The sequence below is a fragment of the Pan troglodytes genome, chromosome 2, assembly GCF_028858775.2.
Source record: "Pan troglodytes isolate AG18354 chromosome 2, NHGRI_mPanTro3-v2.0_pri, whole genome shotgun sequence".
NCBI classification, from domain to species: Eukaryota; Metazoa; Chordata; class Mammalia; order Primates; family Hominidae; genus Pan; species Pan troglodytes.
Window position 1 is genome coordinate 172067268 of NC_086015.1, and position 16490 is coordinate 172083757.

A 16490-nucleotide genomic window follows, 5' to 3' on the forward strand; every position below is an offset into this window, starting at 1 on the left:
AGGTGCTATTAAACAGCCATAATATTAATTCATAAAAGAATATAACAACTTTTTATTGGATTATTCTCCCACCCCATTGGTAAATTAACATTTGCAGACATTCAAACAGATGTCTTAAATATACATCATTATTAACATGAAAATGTGGTATTTTTATAAATTAAAATCAGATTCTGGAGTGCTCAGGAGAGATCCTGACTCACAACTCTTTTTCTAATAAGAACACTCAATCTTGCCACCAAACTAAGTAATCCTCCCACACACTGGGCAGGGGTATCTGGGTTGAACTTCATTTGACATGACATAGGATTTTAAAAAATTTTTCACAAAGTTTCATGGTTTAAAGATTCAGAGCAGCATTTGCACTGCCTCCAAAGCTTCTTCCTAAAGGAAACTGTTGCTCCGTCATTTGGGAAGGGATTGAATTACTGTTTGCTAATGTTGAACCCTTGTAAAAATAATTAATTGCAAAATTGGTTTATGTTTCTATTTGCCTTATATTTATAATCTAATTAGTTAATTAAGGCAAGAGAGCTAGGCCACATCTTAACCTATGTTCATAATGCAAAAGAATAAAAAAGTGTACATCCAACTGCTCATCTCTAACCCAGCATAAAGGATAGTGAGTCAATAAAGAAGTTTTTAACAAAAATTTGCCCAAAGTTTCAGAATTTGCCCCAGGGCCTGTATCTTCATATTTACTGACATTTCCCAAATTCTCACTTTCCTGCTTTTTACTTTTTTATTAGGGCTTTCTTCTGCATATGTTTAATACCTTGCATCCACTCATATAGTAGTGTAAAATGGGGAAAGAGCACTAGGTAAGAATTCTAAAACCCAGCTCTGCTGTTTATCAGAGATATATTATAGTAATTGAGAAGATCTTTTAAGCCATACCAAACCAAGGTTTATTTCTCGGTGGAATGTGAGAGCTTAACTCACTGCCTTGCCCACATCACAGGTGTTAGAACCAACAGAGATACTGTATTAGAGACCCACTTTGTAAACTCCACAAGGGTAGGTGACTGTTATGATTGCACAGTTGAGTTTCTCTGATCCTTAAACATTGATAAACTGAGTTTCTTCCCAGTCCTGTCTGACCGAGTAGGAAATATGAATCTATTTTCTGTTTCCGTGAGCTGGGCTGGGCTTTCTCCTTATCCTCATAATTCTTCAGAAACAGAACTTGTTAATTCTCTACTGGAAATCAGGCTAAGAGCAAACACCCAGGCCGGGCCTTTTTGGTCAACATTTGGTTAAGCTAACACTTTCTATAATCTTCCATCATTTCTCTTTCTGTTGCAAGTACAATGTAATTCAATTTAAAGATGTCTGTAGGACATAGATCAGGGGATCTATGGACCTTCTGACATATTTAAAGAAATGAAACAGTTGAAATTAAAGTCATTTCATTTTCAATAACATAAGCACAAATAATTGTGTTTTCATCCTAAAGGTTAGTCTCCTGCATTGGGCGTTCAGCATGGGTGTTGCCTTTTTCTGACCTCAAGACAACTATCCAACTTTCCCTGTGTCCTTCACAATGCAACCACTAAAGCTCCACTGAAGTCTCTAATTCTGAGAAGGCACCTTAAAAATGTAAGTTGCTGTCCTGACTTCTCTTTTCAGTGTTGTCACTAACTTCCTTGACACTCCCACCCTTCTCCTGTTTTCCATTGATGTTCTTACTTTTATCACATAGCATTCTAGCATGGGAAGATATCCCATGGTAAAAAAGAATATTTCACAAGCGTATAATTATCTTATTGAATGCCAAGAAGTAATAGTAAGAACACTGTGTGTTTGCAAAGCATATCTGAATTGCTTTTATTTTTATTTTCTCCCTCATAGAATGCAGGCCAGGCCTGTATGGACCAAACTGTGCTCTCCAGTGTCAGTGTGGTTACATAGCTCACTGCAGCCCTCTCAGTGGGAGCTGCACCTGCCCTTTTAAGACAATGGACCCAACCTGTGAGGAAAGTGGTTCAGATGATCCTCAATATCCAAATACTAACAACTTTTCAATTGGTGAATAGAATTTTGCAGACTTTCATCCACGGTTTATCATTTTAACTTTGACAGAGAAATGTACTTACTCAGCCACTCAGCCATCTTCAGCCCACCCCGACCTGTTGTGGGGTAAATAACAGGATGTCTCAACTTTGTCATCTCCAAGCACAAGTCTCATTCTCTAGCCTAGCCTTCCCAATGGTTTTTTTGCTGAAGAATATAGCCAATAATAAGAGAATGTTATTTCAGGATCCCAATCTTAGTAATGTTTGGACTAATAAGTGGACCTTTTTTATATGCACAGGAGGTATTTAAATTTGGACGGAAGAACTGCTTTTCAGTTCAGGTTGGACTACACTGAAATATTCACACCTATTCACTGAAGACTTTAGTGGCCATGAAATAGCTGGATCCTCTTTAGAAATATCTAGAATTTCATCTATTTATTCTCAGTATCCTTCTTCATAACAAACTCTGCTCCGGATTGCTAATGTATTGTTTTTCAAACATGACTTTGGTGTGGGAGACTATAAAGACTTTAGCCACCTAATGACGTGCACTTTCATAGTGAAACATCAAAATGTTTAGTGTGTTTTCTCCGTCACTGGCCAGCAGACAGGAAAAAACTGGGTAGCAGTGACCGAGGCCAGGGCTTAGCCTACTCTGGGTGACACAAATTTCCTATAAATCAGGACCTACTTGTAATCAGTCTTTTAATTCACAGTGGTAATCTTGATTCAAATTGTTCATCATTTAGGACAACTATATAGCCATTTATGAACCTAAGATGAGTACTGTGATAAGCCAAGAAAGATACAGCAATAAATACTATTTTATTTTTGCTCTCAAGTAATCTATAAGCACTTAAATTTTTCAGACCACTGGTTAATTCACATCAGCAAACAAAACTTTCTTGATTGGAAATGTTGTTTCTCATGTTACCCATGCTTTATTGGGATAAAAATAGAGAATATTACAATTATATGACTGAATATTTGATTTATACAAGATGTATGAGTGGCTTTTAAATCAAAACAGATTTAGGATAGAATTGACTGAAGGATTTATAAAAACACTTTTATCAATTCAGTACAGTTTCTCATCTTAATGATTATCTTTCTAAATCTCAGCACTTTTAACAGAGCAGAGATATAGCTACCTATAATGACCAGCCATGTCAAACTTAATGTTATTAAATGATATAAGGGAGTTAATGAGATCACTTTCCAAAAAAAAGTTGTACTTTTTATTTTATTTTTTATTTATTTTATTTTATTTATTTTTTTGAGACGGAAGCTCACTCTGTCGCCCAGGCTGGAGTGCAGTGGCGGGATCTCGGGATCTCGGCTCACTGCGAGCTCCGCCTCCCGGGTTAACGCCATTCTCCTGCCTCAGCCTCCCAAGTAGCTGGGACTACAGGCACGTGCCACCACGCTCGCCTAAGTTTTTGTATTTTTAGTAGAGATGGCGTTTCACCTTGTTAGCCAGGATGGGCTCAGTCTCCTGACCTCGTGATCCACCCGCCTCAGCCTCCCAAAGTGCTGGGATTACAGGTGTGAGCCACCACGCCCGGCGTATACTTTTTATTTTTTTAGGGATAGAGTCTCCCTTTGTTGCCCAGACTTGGGTGCAGTGGCATGATCCTAGCTCACTGCAACCTCAGACTCTTGGGCACAAGGAATCCTCCCACCTCAGCCCCCTCAAGTAGCTGGAACTACAGACATGCACTACCATGCCCATCTGATTTTTAAAAATTTGTAGAAACGAAGGTCTCACTATGTCACCCAGGCTGGCCTTGAACTCCAGGCCTCAAATTATCCTCCTGCCTCAACCTTCCAAAGCACTGAGATTACACACATGAGCCACCACTCCTGGCTTCTCCAAGAGATTATTAATTTAGTTTAGTCTTAAATGAGATAAAATAAATTACCTTTTTTCTCCAGTATTTGGAATTAAAGATTTACATTTCAGTGCATTTTAACCATTTAAATCAGTCATTAATGATCTGTTATTTCAAATCAGCTGAAAACTATTCTTTATTCTGAACGTTTGCCCATTTTCTTTACCTGCTATTGTTTTAGTTTCTCTCAACTATCACCATCTAACCTTCAAAGAGAATAAAGTAAATAAAAGCAGCATTCTCTCTTGGGCTGCCAGCCCCCTCTGGATTTTCTTTATTTCATGACTGTTAAAAAATTGTGGCTACAAACAGGGAAAAGAGAAAGAAATCAGGCTTTTCTTCCTCAGTAGAGACCGTATTTCTATTCAGGCAGATGAGAAAAATCTAGATTTGATAGGAATAAAAATAAGGGATTTATTTTGACTATTCTTTTTGATTTTATATTACTTAACTTTTTATAAGTGAGAAACCATATGTAAAATGTTAAACAAGTTTCTTGGCAAATGGCAGATATTTCATATATTATCTCCTTTCATCCCCTTTCCACCCAACACTAAAACAAATTGTGGGACCGGGAAAGCAAAGTCAGAGCATGAACCTGTATTTGTGCCATCCCAGGACCCTTTAGACAAATTGAATTTTCATTCTTATACCAGTCAGCATGAACAAGTGCAATTTACTGTAGCCCCTTTTCTTTATAAAAATTTTTATAAGTTATCTTTCATATTAAAAAATAAAAATGAGAAAATGTTTAAAATCTAGAATATTTCCATTGTACTTTTGGTTATCTTGAAAAATCTTGATAAGCAATGCAGAGTGATCTCTCCTAAAAATACCTCAGTTCTGCTTAAGAACACTAGCAGATATCCTGAATATTATTATATGCAATATTTCATGCATAAACCAACATATAATAAACATTAATCTTAATTCTACAGCTGGAAAATTATGAAATATAGTTTCCTTGAAAATTTATATAATAGAATTTAAAATTTTATTTTTTGTAACTGCCACATTAAAACTGCTTCAAATTAAGAAAACAGTGTACAAAGACCTCACCTTTTTTAAACAAATAAATAAAGGTTACTGTTCACTTTGGCAGTACATAAGCATTTACCTGAGGTTTTTACATGTAAACCACTATTCAGGTACAGTGAAGTATGATTTGGCTGCCGAGAAATAATTTGCACAAAATGTTAAAGAATCCAACTATTAAGTGAAGTATAATCTAATAGGCATGTCCTCTTTAAGCTAAAGTTTAATGTAAAATTGGAATCCTTGTCATTGGATACAAATATTTTATATATTACTCCTCTACTTTTTCTCCCTGTTTAATCTGTCCTTTAAATGTAAAAATGCTGATCTCCAAAGGAAATGTATCCACTCATAATATTTAACCGACCTAGAAAGGCGCATGTGCTATGATGTTTTAGCCTCTTTCATTTGAAATACAAGATCAGAGTGGGGATTATTATGCTTTTCTGCAATAATATAGCTCAAGTTTAAAGAAAAGTGAGCAGATGTGTGGAAGTATGCTGGCTAATTTGGAGTCTCAATTCTACATGCCTGGATAAACTATTTCACTATGACACCTAACTTTCCCCTACTCTTTCTAACTTCTACATTCGTTTATTGAGTTTTCCAGATGAGACAGCTACTTGACACAGGTTAAATTATTTTCAGAGTACTTGGAAATCATTCCAAGAGTTAGTGGCAAGAATGGCATTTCCTTTGTTAGAAATAGCAAAGAGGGTTTGGCCTCTCCTGGGCCTCTTTCACCTTGGTTTCTCTAGGACCTGGTAATACAGATGTAGCAAGAATTTAAAAGAGCATTTGATGAAGTGAACAAATAATAGCAACTGTCTACACTCTAGGAGTTATGTATGCAATTCAGTTGAAATAACTTTTCTTAGGTCTGTAATAGAAAAAAAACAAAAAGGTAGCTGAGCTTTTAAAATAGATTTAAAAGACATTCCAAAGCTTTGTCTCTTTTAGCTAATTATGTGAAGACTATTTTCCACTTTTCCTGCTTATATTTTACTTTTTCTAAATAAAAAAACTTAAATATAAATAAAGTCTAAGATATGCATTTAAAAGTGATAGATGCCTCTTTTATGTTCTTCCAAATATTTAGAGTTTTATCTCTAAATCTTATATCAGGATTACATGAAACACCATTTAATAATTCTTCATTTTAATGTTTGTGTGCTAACAGCTCTAATTTTGAAGAATATTAATTCAAATAACATATATTAACAAATTAGGTGTTTTTCTTCCAACAGAAGCCTTAAAATATATAAAATGTTTTAATATTAATGCCTCCACTTAAAAAAGATATAAGAAAATGTATTAAATATAATTTTTTTGCCGAGACTTCATGAGAAAAATTCAGCAATAGTTCAACAGACAAAACGATTCAGAACTGGATGTTTAGTGCTTAAGTGTTGACAAGCTTGTGAATAAAATTCCATATGTGAGATTTGGATGAATTTTGGAGAGAGCATTCAACATGTGTTTGATGAATAGTGGAACCCGTGACGGATTAGATATCTAAATGGTCTATTGGTAATATTTCAAATAGTTTATTAATTGAAAAATGCCTTCATTCGTGTCAATTTTCAACCATTGTCTACAAAGAAATTTTCTGCATTTTAACTCTACCTTGAATTCACTAAATAATTTTAAAATTTGTAGTGCCTACTATACTAGGTACTGTTTTAGGCATGAAAAAAGTAGTAGTGAACAAGAAGGATGTGTTCTCTGCCCTCATAAACTTCCAGTCAAGAGACTATGATAGCCAACAAGGGCAATGTTTTTAAATATCTCTAGCTGTGCAGTCAGTTTTATAGTTCATCAATCCTTTTATAGTTCATTAATCCTTTCCTAAGTGTATTTCTCACAAATTTGTTAATTCTCCAATGTTAATGCACACTTCGATAAATCAAATATATTTTACCTAACCTTAAATTCATGTAGCACGTTTTACTCTTAGTGCTGTGATAGAAATTAAATTAAAAAAAAAAACTCATGAAATACCATTTCACATTTATAGAAAGCTGTATTATTCTTTGCAATGTAAAAGGAAAGTTCACTTTCAAAGCTGTTGTTGAAGCCCTACTGTTATTAGGATTTACGTAGTGGAAGTAGAGAAAAAGAAAATATTCCTCATGTTCTGACAACTGTTGCATCCTTTTCAGCATCCACTATGCCTTCTCTTTTAATGGAGATGAATGTTTCCTAATGATAGAGGAGGGTTTTTAGGCATTTTTTGAAATCTGATTTTATTACTAGGCAAGTAATTCTGACAAACATTAACAAAATCTTGCCTCTTTAGTGGGGTTTCAAAACAAGATTAGATTTTTTTAAATTAAGGTAAAATGAACATAACATAAAAGATACCATCTTAACCATTTTTAAGTGTACAGTTCAGTGACATTAAGTGTATTACATTGTTGTGCTATATTCACCAAGGGTTATTTCTTTTAATACAGGAAAAACTTCTTGATGACATTTGAGTAACATGTAGGGTTCTCAGGCTGAAGTTGCTGGTCTACTTGAATAACATAGTTGTGTACTGCCTGCACTCCTGAAATTTTTCACACTAAAAATTTAATTATTTGAAAACATACTTTCTGTACATTTATTTTTATTTACTAGGCATTTTTGCAACAAAGACATGCTACACATTTAAGTAGAGTTATACTTTTACTGGGGACCAGAAGAGCAGTCATTTTTACTAAGCATATCGTAGTCGCAGCTCATAACTTTATCATGTTTCTGAACATACTAAAACATGAAACATCAGTACATCATTATGCTCTATGAAATAAAAATTGAATTAATAATTCTATTTTTAACAACCGTCATGCATTTCCCAGATTTTTGCCATTTTCCTAAATATCTGCTCCCTGGGGTCCACTCTGGGCCTAAGGCAGTCATGGTACCAAGACCTTGAGGCCTCGAGCAGTGTTTCCTGATGAGTATTTGATGGAGTTACAAATTTACAAATTAATAGTATTCTGTAAAGTAGAACCAGGGAAAGGCTGTAGAATTGGTTGGATTTTATACTTGGTAACACCATAACTAGGAAACTCTGGATTAAATAGGACTAAATAGTATACTTTATTGCAGTACTTTTTGGGAACCCAATATGTTGTGATTTGTGAATTTCTAGGAGGAAGACAGAGTACATAAAGAATTTCAAATAAAGAATTTCAAATTGTTTAGGAGTTCCTTTTTGTGAGGAATGTTTTGGAAAAACTAGTGTCTCAGGGAAAAGTTTTTGTGAAAAACAGAGATAAGTATCTACTTAAGTGAGCCCTCAGAAGCATCCTTGGTCTGGATGCCCTGATCACACATTTTCATGGTGTTTTTAGTCATTGCCTGAGAGAATTCTAAGGCCTATATTACTTTATAGTTTCCCATGAATCCTCTGTGAGCCAATACACATTTCTCAAAAGGGTCTTTGGAAATACAAATCAAAATGTTGATGAAACTTTTAGAGAACTTTGCCTTTCTTGCCTGTCCAATTAATATGAGAAATTAATTTTTAAAACATTAAGGACAATTAGGAAGATGTAAAATACATTGTGTTCTTTTAAAATTGAATTTTGTAAAAGTTATATAGGAATAAGTGTTGAAAAATAAAAGACCAAAATTTTGCTAACATCTGGGCATTTTATAGAAGCTTTACATACCCTATTTTGAATAACCCATGGGGTTTATATAAAGGCATCAAAATTCCAAAGACAGAATATTGGGTAGCACATTGGATTAAATCCATTTTGAGAATCACTAAATGGCTGCTGGCATGCCATGATTGAAGTGTGGGGATTCTAATAATGCTAGAGTTATCTAAGTATTTTGGCTACTGAATTTTATATTATTTATTAAATAAAATATTGAACATGAACAGACACACACATACACATAGACATATCTATGAGTTTGGGAGTTTCTTTTAGGATTATATATTTAAGACATCTTCTGTTAAAATGACATTAAAATTTCAAGTTTTTACAAATAGATATAGGTATACTTTAGTAATGAGAAAAATCTTTCTCGCTTACAGATACCTGCAGTTCAACATGGTTTTTATAGACATCTATTTAAATTTTAAAATTGATAAATGAGGAAATAAACCTAATCTCAACTTGTCAGGCTAAAATACAGACTCTATTCATACTTTGGAATACTTATCCTAGCTATATTATGTGTTGGATAACCAAAGAAAACAAACGGGCAACAATTATGGAGTAGAGAATCTTATATGCTTGCAATCACAAAAGTGCAGAATTTAAAGAGACTTTAAAGCTTCCCCAGTCTTTTTGGTTCATAAGCAAGAAAACTGAGACTAATTTGGTCCTATAGTGAAAAAATCACAGAACCAAGACTTTCTCATCTCTTATCTCTGTTTTCTCATGTCTCTCACCTTATGTCTTTTGATTATTCCCTTTTTGGTTGTTTTTTTTTAACTTTTGTTTTAGGTTCAGGGGTACATGTGTAGGTTTGCTACATGGGTAAACTCATGTCACAGTGGTTTGTTGTACAGATTGTTTTCTCACCCAGGTACTAAGCTGAGTACCCGACAGTTATTTTTTCTGTTGCTCTCCCTCCTCCCACCCTCCACCCTCCAGTAGGCCACAGTGTCTCTTGTTCCCCTCTTTGTGTCCATGAGTTCTCATCACTTAGCTCCCACTTATGAAAAAAAGCCCAATATCACTGATCATTAGATAAATGCAAATCAAAACCACAGTGATATACCATCTCACACCAATCAGAATGGCTAGTATTGAAAAGTCAAAAAATAACAGATGCTGGCAAGATTGCAGAGAAAAGGGAATACTTATATACTGTTGGTGGTAGTGTAAATTAGTTCAAGCATTGTGGAAAGCAGTGTGGCAATTCCCCAAAGAGCTAAGAACTACCATTCGATCAGCAATGCCATTACTGAATATATACCCTAAGGGAGTATAAATCATTCTACCGTAAAGACACATGGATGCGTGTGTTTATTGCAGCACGATTCCCCTTTCTAAGATGTGAGACATTCTTTTGGCAAGGAGGGTCAGTGAATCTTACTTTACAGAAATCCCTTTGAATTCCAGCTTTAGTGTTACAGACCTTTCAAACTTGCGTTGTCACCGTTTATGATTCCACACTGTGTATGGGAGAAGTAGTTAAATACAAATATAAGAAATTAAAGCCAATGAGAGATTCAAGGTCCTGTAATGATTTCATCATCATTTAAGGAAAGTAATTTAAATATTAATGGTTTTCATACCTTATTTGGCATATGTTATTCAAACTTTATATTTTAAACACTATTTTGTCAACAGATTTTAAGAATACCTTCAGTTGACACAGCTTAACAATTTCTGTAATGAATGATAAACACAATTCTCAGAATTAATCCACACAAACATAGCTTTTTTTTTTTTTAAGTTCATTATGTAAGTGCCAAATAAACCTCTGAGAAGCATTATTGGTCAGTACCTCATTTGTAGCCATAAGGAACAGTTGCATTCACTTTATTTTTTTTGCTGTTCATTAGTTTAAGAACTCTTGTGATAAGAACCCCATATAATATTAATGAGTTTATTCCCCTTAAATTTGACTAACCAAGTTTGCTGGCTTATATTTTACTTAATCAAGACATATTCAAGGAAATTTAAGAAAATTAAATAATGAATTAAATGAATAATCTGGATATGTGTCCTTCTAAAACAGTGTTTCTCAAACTTGATTGGGAGATAGAACATCTGAATATCATTATACTCAAGGTGGAACATGAATTATTAAGATATTTAATAATATATGAGCTGGAATAAATATTTCTTAGAGAAACTATATTATATGCATATTATATAAAAATCTAAAACATGCATATACAGGACCACAAAATTTTCTTAACTCTTCAGTTAGATACAATCACTTTTCTGAGAAATTTCATCAATTCATTGTATATTAATTGGACATTCACTTTGCCAGACTCAATAATTATTTGGGATCAATTGTTTTTTAAAGAAACTCTTATTGGTGAAAATGTTAAATAAGAAAATCTAATCAAATGTGAACTTCAAGAAAGATTGGTCATATTCAATTAAGCAATGGAACTCTTTTCCCAAGTTGCATAGTCTGAGGACTATTAAAGTCTGTATTAGTTTGTTGGTTGAAAGGTAAACATGGCATCTGTTTTTTGATCTACATACATACAATTTTTTAAAATAAACGAAAACTTTATGCAATAATGTACTTTTTAAAAATAAACGTGTGTTATATGTATGGCATTCATTTTAAATAGATGTTTTTATAATATGTTTTCTTTGTGATAATGTATGTGTTAAGAGTTATAACTGAGGCCAGGCGCGGTGGCTCACACCTGTAATCCCAGCACTTTGGGAGGCTGAGGCGGGCAGATTATGAGTCAGGAGACAGAGACCATCCTGGCCAACATGTTGAAACCCCGTCTCTACTAAAAATACAAAAATTAGCTGAATGTGGTGGTGCGTGCCTGTAATACCAGCTACTTGGGAGGCTGAGGCAGGAAAATCTCTTGAACCTGGGAGGTGGAGGTTGCAGTGAGCTGAGATCACACCACTGCACTCCAGCCTGGCTGCAGAGCGAGACTCTGTTTCAAAAAAAAAAAAAAATAAACTTATAACTGAAACTTTACTATTGGGGTGAATCATCTACACTTGAGAAATCAATAGCCAGCTATTTACAAAGGCTAAATAAATCTGATATTTATTAGATCCCCATCATTTGATTTGACAATATCAGTTCACTAGGTGACATCATGTTTTTCCACTATAGTTACCTGAAAGAACCATTTAGGACAAATTAATCTTATTGAGAGCTTTTTTTATTTTTCCTTTGTCGTCTTGGTCTATTCTGGCATGAATTTATTGGTATTTTTCTTTTTCTTTTGGATGTTTTATACTTTTTTTTCTTTTTTCTCTTTTTTCTTCTTCTTCTTTGTAAACCATAGGAATATTTTATATTTTCTAACTCACAGGGTTGATACAAAAACCAAATTATTTGCTTGTGAGAGAATACTTCTTAAGCACTAAAGCAAGCTTGACCAACCCATGGCCCAGGACAGCTTTGAATGCAGCCCAACAAAAATCCATAAACCTTCTTAAAACAGTGAGATTTTTTGTGTGATTTTTTTTTTTAGCTCATCAGCTATCATCAGTGTTAGTGTATTTTATATGTGGCCCAAGACAATTCTTCTTCTTTCAGGGTGGTCCAATTAAGCCAAAAGATTGGACGCCCCTGCAATAAAGTATTATATATGCTCATATTATTACCCTTTTGTTCATGATTTAATCAGGTGAAATGCAGTGAATCAATTGCCTCCAGTGTACAGATAAAGTTGTTTTCACAGATTTTTCCTCAAACTGATTATGCACATTTATCTTTGGGTGATAATAATTACATAATTGACTAATGACTTGTATAAAGTTATTAGAATATACCAGACAGTATATAAGCATGTTTATAACATTTTGCTTAATCTTCACGATAACTGATTGTTAGATATGATTAACTGTCTGATTTTCCTTTTTAACAGTTGAATCTAATAACTTGCTCGGATCATATGGCTCCTAAGTGGAGCAGAACTCAGGTTTGCCTCATTCTAGAGGCCACGTTCTTGACTATAGCATGCATGCAATTATAAAACACTACCATCGAGGATGAAAATCTATACCCGTAGATTTTGGAAAGTAATAAAATTTTGATGAATCCAAGTCAGAATGAGTTCATACTCCAGTTGCTAATCAAGACACACACAGGTAGTCACATTTTCAACCACCTTTATTTTTGATGCATAAAAAAAAAAAACCTGTGAGTGCATTTTGTCTTTTGAGTGTTTTCTTTTGACATGTATATAAGCAGTGGTTAAACAAACAGTATCCCTGAAGGACCTTAACTTTAACCAAAAAACATTCACAGTAATTCCATCTATACCATGTTCTCTCCCAACCCCCAATCAAATTCTTAAAAATCAGAATGGAAAAAAAATTTTTTCAGTTAAGCTGACTATAGTATTGCATACTTTCATTCTTAGCTTAATAACAATATTTTGAAATACATTTTGTCCCTAGTTACCAGTCCGGTTAACTTCAGACCTATGGTATAGACATTCTTTGCTAGTTTTCTTTTCACATTTTGTGGAATGTAATACTCCATTTCTCAGTATTCACAGTGATAGAGCTTACATTCTTCACTCAAAAACATTTAATAATGGCACTTCATAGCAAAAAATCTACCTTCTCTACCATTGTGTCTACACCTCTTCACTATGCGCCCTCAGCTACATAAGGAGAACTTGACCTAGTCCTGAAATCACCACACCTCCATACATTTTCTCTGCTTGCAATACTTTATGTTTCCTGCATGGCAAAGTTATTCATCCTTAAAGGCTCCTTCAAAGAGTCTTACCTACCCCTCAAACCCCTACCCAAAATTATACAGAAAGTTTCTTTTAAGGCTTCTATAGCACAGGAGCTAGTATATAATGGGAGGAAAACAAATGATTTATAGAATTGTCAACTGCATTAAAAATGAATTAGAGACCGAGCTACCTGTCAGGAGGCCTCTTCTCTCTTACAAAATGTAAAGCTCCTTGTTTAAATTTCAAGTACCCACTCCCCTTGTGGCTGTAATTGACTTGGACTAGCAATAGCCAAATGAACATATGTGAACAGTAGATGCCAAATAATGCAATTTTATTGAAATATGAATGTGGCTTTTTTGTTGGTGGGAGAATGTGCTGCTCTCCCACCATATATACTTGTTTCAAAAAATGCAGCATAAGGAAAAAAACAGATCCCATCTGCCAGGCAAAATAGCTATAAAGTGGAAAAATCAGGTTTTTAATGAATCCATTGAGAGTAACTTGAGTTATTTTTTAATGTAAGGGCAAATAAACTTTTGAGCAGAGTTACATAACCATGTAGTAGTCTTTTAATTTATAGCTAGACCAAATTCAGATCTTGGTTTTAGCTAAATTAGAGTGCTCCCAAAAGAGAGAATGATTAGATAATACAAGTAGGCTTTTGTTGGCCTCTTCGTCTAAAATATAGCTCACAGTCTAAGAAGACTAGAATTCAATTTTCAATTCAAGACAAGTAAACATGTCTGCATATATTCATAAGGCTCACTGAACAACTCAACTTTGTTTTTTTATTTTCTTTAGCACATATCCACAATAAGAGTGTTGCTCTTTCATAGTCCAGTCTGAAGTAGTGTAGAATAAAGGCAGACACCTGTTCTTTCACCCCTTTTGGCCACATCTTCTAGCTCCATTTTAAGACTTCAATTTTGACAATTTTTTATCTTAATCTACTAATAGACTCATTTGAAATATAACTCATCCATAGGAACTAGATGGTTAGCAAAGAAAGAGCCTCTATATTGATAAATAATTAATTATAATTGTATTATGTAAAGGCCAAGATATTGCAGACAAACAGAGGTATTTAGGGCTTGTCACTGTTAATATTTGTTGTTCTCCTTGAGCATCATTATACTTCACAGCGTTTTTCTTCACAACAGGAGGAAGAATTTCACAGAAACATGACTTTGAATCCAACATACATCCTGTACCAATTGAGTGGTCTTGGCCACTAGTTTAACACATCTGTCTCAGGAAGGGAATAATGATGTTCTATCTACCTTATGGGTTAATGTGAACATTTTCATATTACGATTATTAAGCAGTACAGGTTGTTTGGCTAATTATATATGAATCAGGTGAAGGCATTTCGTAAATTCTTTGCCTCAGTCTTGGACTTAGGAAACCTTAGCTTGCGTCCCAACTCTACCTCTGGGCAGCTTTGTGATCCAAGCACACTTAATCTTTTGAACTTCATTTCTTCATCTGGACAGAGAGGGACAAAGTTCCTCACTCAAAGTTACAGTGGTTTAAATGAAAACAAAAAGCCCATCATGTGGAACATATAGATGATAAATATAAGTTGAACCTGAACTATAGAATATAAGTTTTCCACCTGTTAATAGTAATACCATTAACAACAATAATAATGGCACACAGATTTCACAATCTTAATGTTGGGGCTCAGAACATAATAACCCAAAAGATGGCACCTTAGTGTATTATTTTAAGTTGAAGGAACTTGAAAAAAATCACAGAAGCAGGAGTCTCTGACCTCCCTCCCTTCTCCCCTGAAGACCCTAATGTGACAGGTGTTCTGCCCTGAATGTGAAGAGAAGAAGTGTCACACCTCTTAGAGAGGCTAAGATGAATCTGGACAGACAGTCCTTGCTATGTTTCTTCCAGTTTATTACCATTAGATCATACACTTTTGTCCTCCAATCATACTTCTTCTGCACAACTATTCATAAAATACAGAGTTTCCCTGTGTTTTTGGCTCTTCATTTCTGACAGCTTCTATGTCATGTAGAACTATGGTTAAATAAATTTGTTATGTTTTTCTTTTGTTAATCTGTTTTTCATTACAGGGGTCTCAGCTATGAGCCTTGTGATGGGTTGAAGAAAACATGTTACTTTATCTCCCCTTCATTGCTGAGTGCAGAAAGCTGGTCTAAGCACTGGATTTTACAGTTCTCCTGTCTATGGCATGTGTTTGTATTTCAGAAGTGAAGTAAAAGAAATCCACATTTTTAATATTATCAAAGAAACATACCCTAACAGCTAAATTATCCCTCTAGTATTTACACATTTGAGTAGAATAGGTTTTCTAAATATCTAAGTTGCCTAAAATTCTAAATATCTTTATGAAGTTCTCTTTGTTAGAAGATAATCGGTCATGGGTATTTGAAAGAAAAGTTTCTAGGACTCTTTGGTTGTTTCCTAAAAGTATGGTGTTACAAAAATGTTTGCTTCCTACTCACAGTCAGTGAGAGGTAAGGGTATCACACTCATTGGGGATCACCCAAAGAATACCCTGGACTAGGGGACTTGGATGTTTAGGAAGATTGTTCAGAGAATGGTTTTGACCATTTCTGAGTGAGATAATATAGAGAATAATGGGGATGGAGGAAGGAACGGATAGCATGGGTTATGTCTGGGTGATTAGATGGATTGTCGGAATCAGAACCCATCTTATTCTCTGTGATTTGTCTCAAGCTCCCATGAGCCCCAAGTCAAGGGCCCTGCCCCACCACTTATTGTACATAATTAACACATTGTGGTAAATTAAACAAGTCACTATTTTCTGTCACTTCTGATTCTACTTAAATCAGAGACTTTATCACGAACAATTTGCCACTCTTTAGCATTGTTCTCAAGGGCAATTTGCCCCATTGATTCTTTGCACAGAAAGTCAGGACCTTCTGGCAATACGGGAAGAAGGTGGGAGTCAGGTGGGTTAAAAGTAGAGAAGAAAAGAAAAACCAACACCTTTGACCTGTAGAATGTGGGACAAATATGTTGGCAATGTATAATAGAATCCAAGGTTGAAAGGGATCTTTTAAAAAAAACTGTTTTAGTTCTCACTCAGTGGAGCAATCATTTTTATTACCATATGTCTGATATCCACCCCACCTTTTCTTGAATGCCATCCACAATTCTTGAGTATCAGTCTGTTTC

The 16490-nt window shown here is 34.6% G+C and overlaps 1 protein-coding gene across 4 annotated transcripts in view; it reads left to right on the forward strand.

Moving 5' to 3' along the window:
• The window catches only part of LOC134809620 (putative EGF-like and EMI domain-containing protein 1), a 704739-nt gene that overhangs the window by 651898 nt on the left and 36351 nt on the right, over positions 1 to 16490 (forward strand). For 3 of the 4 annotated variants that reach the window (XM_063807317.1, XM_063807319.1, XM_063807322.1), the window contains one exon: positions 1457 to 1599. In XM_063807317.1, the coding sequence (XP_063663387.1) occupies positions 1457 to 1461 (5 nt within the window). In that variant the 3' untranslated portion in view covers positions 1462 to 1599. Of the gene's footprint in view, positions 1 to 1456; positions 1600 to 2314; positions 2558 to 16490 lie in introns of those variants that run through there. The other variant, XM_063807318.1, reaches the window with a different exon arrangement.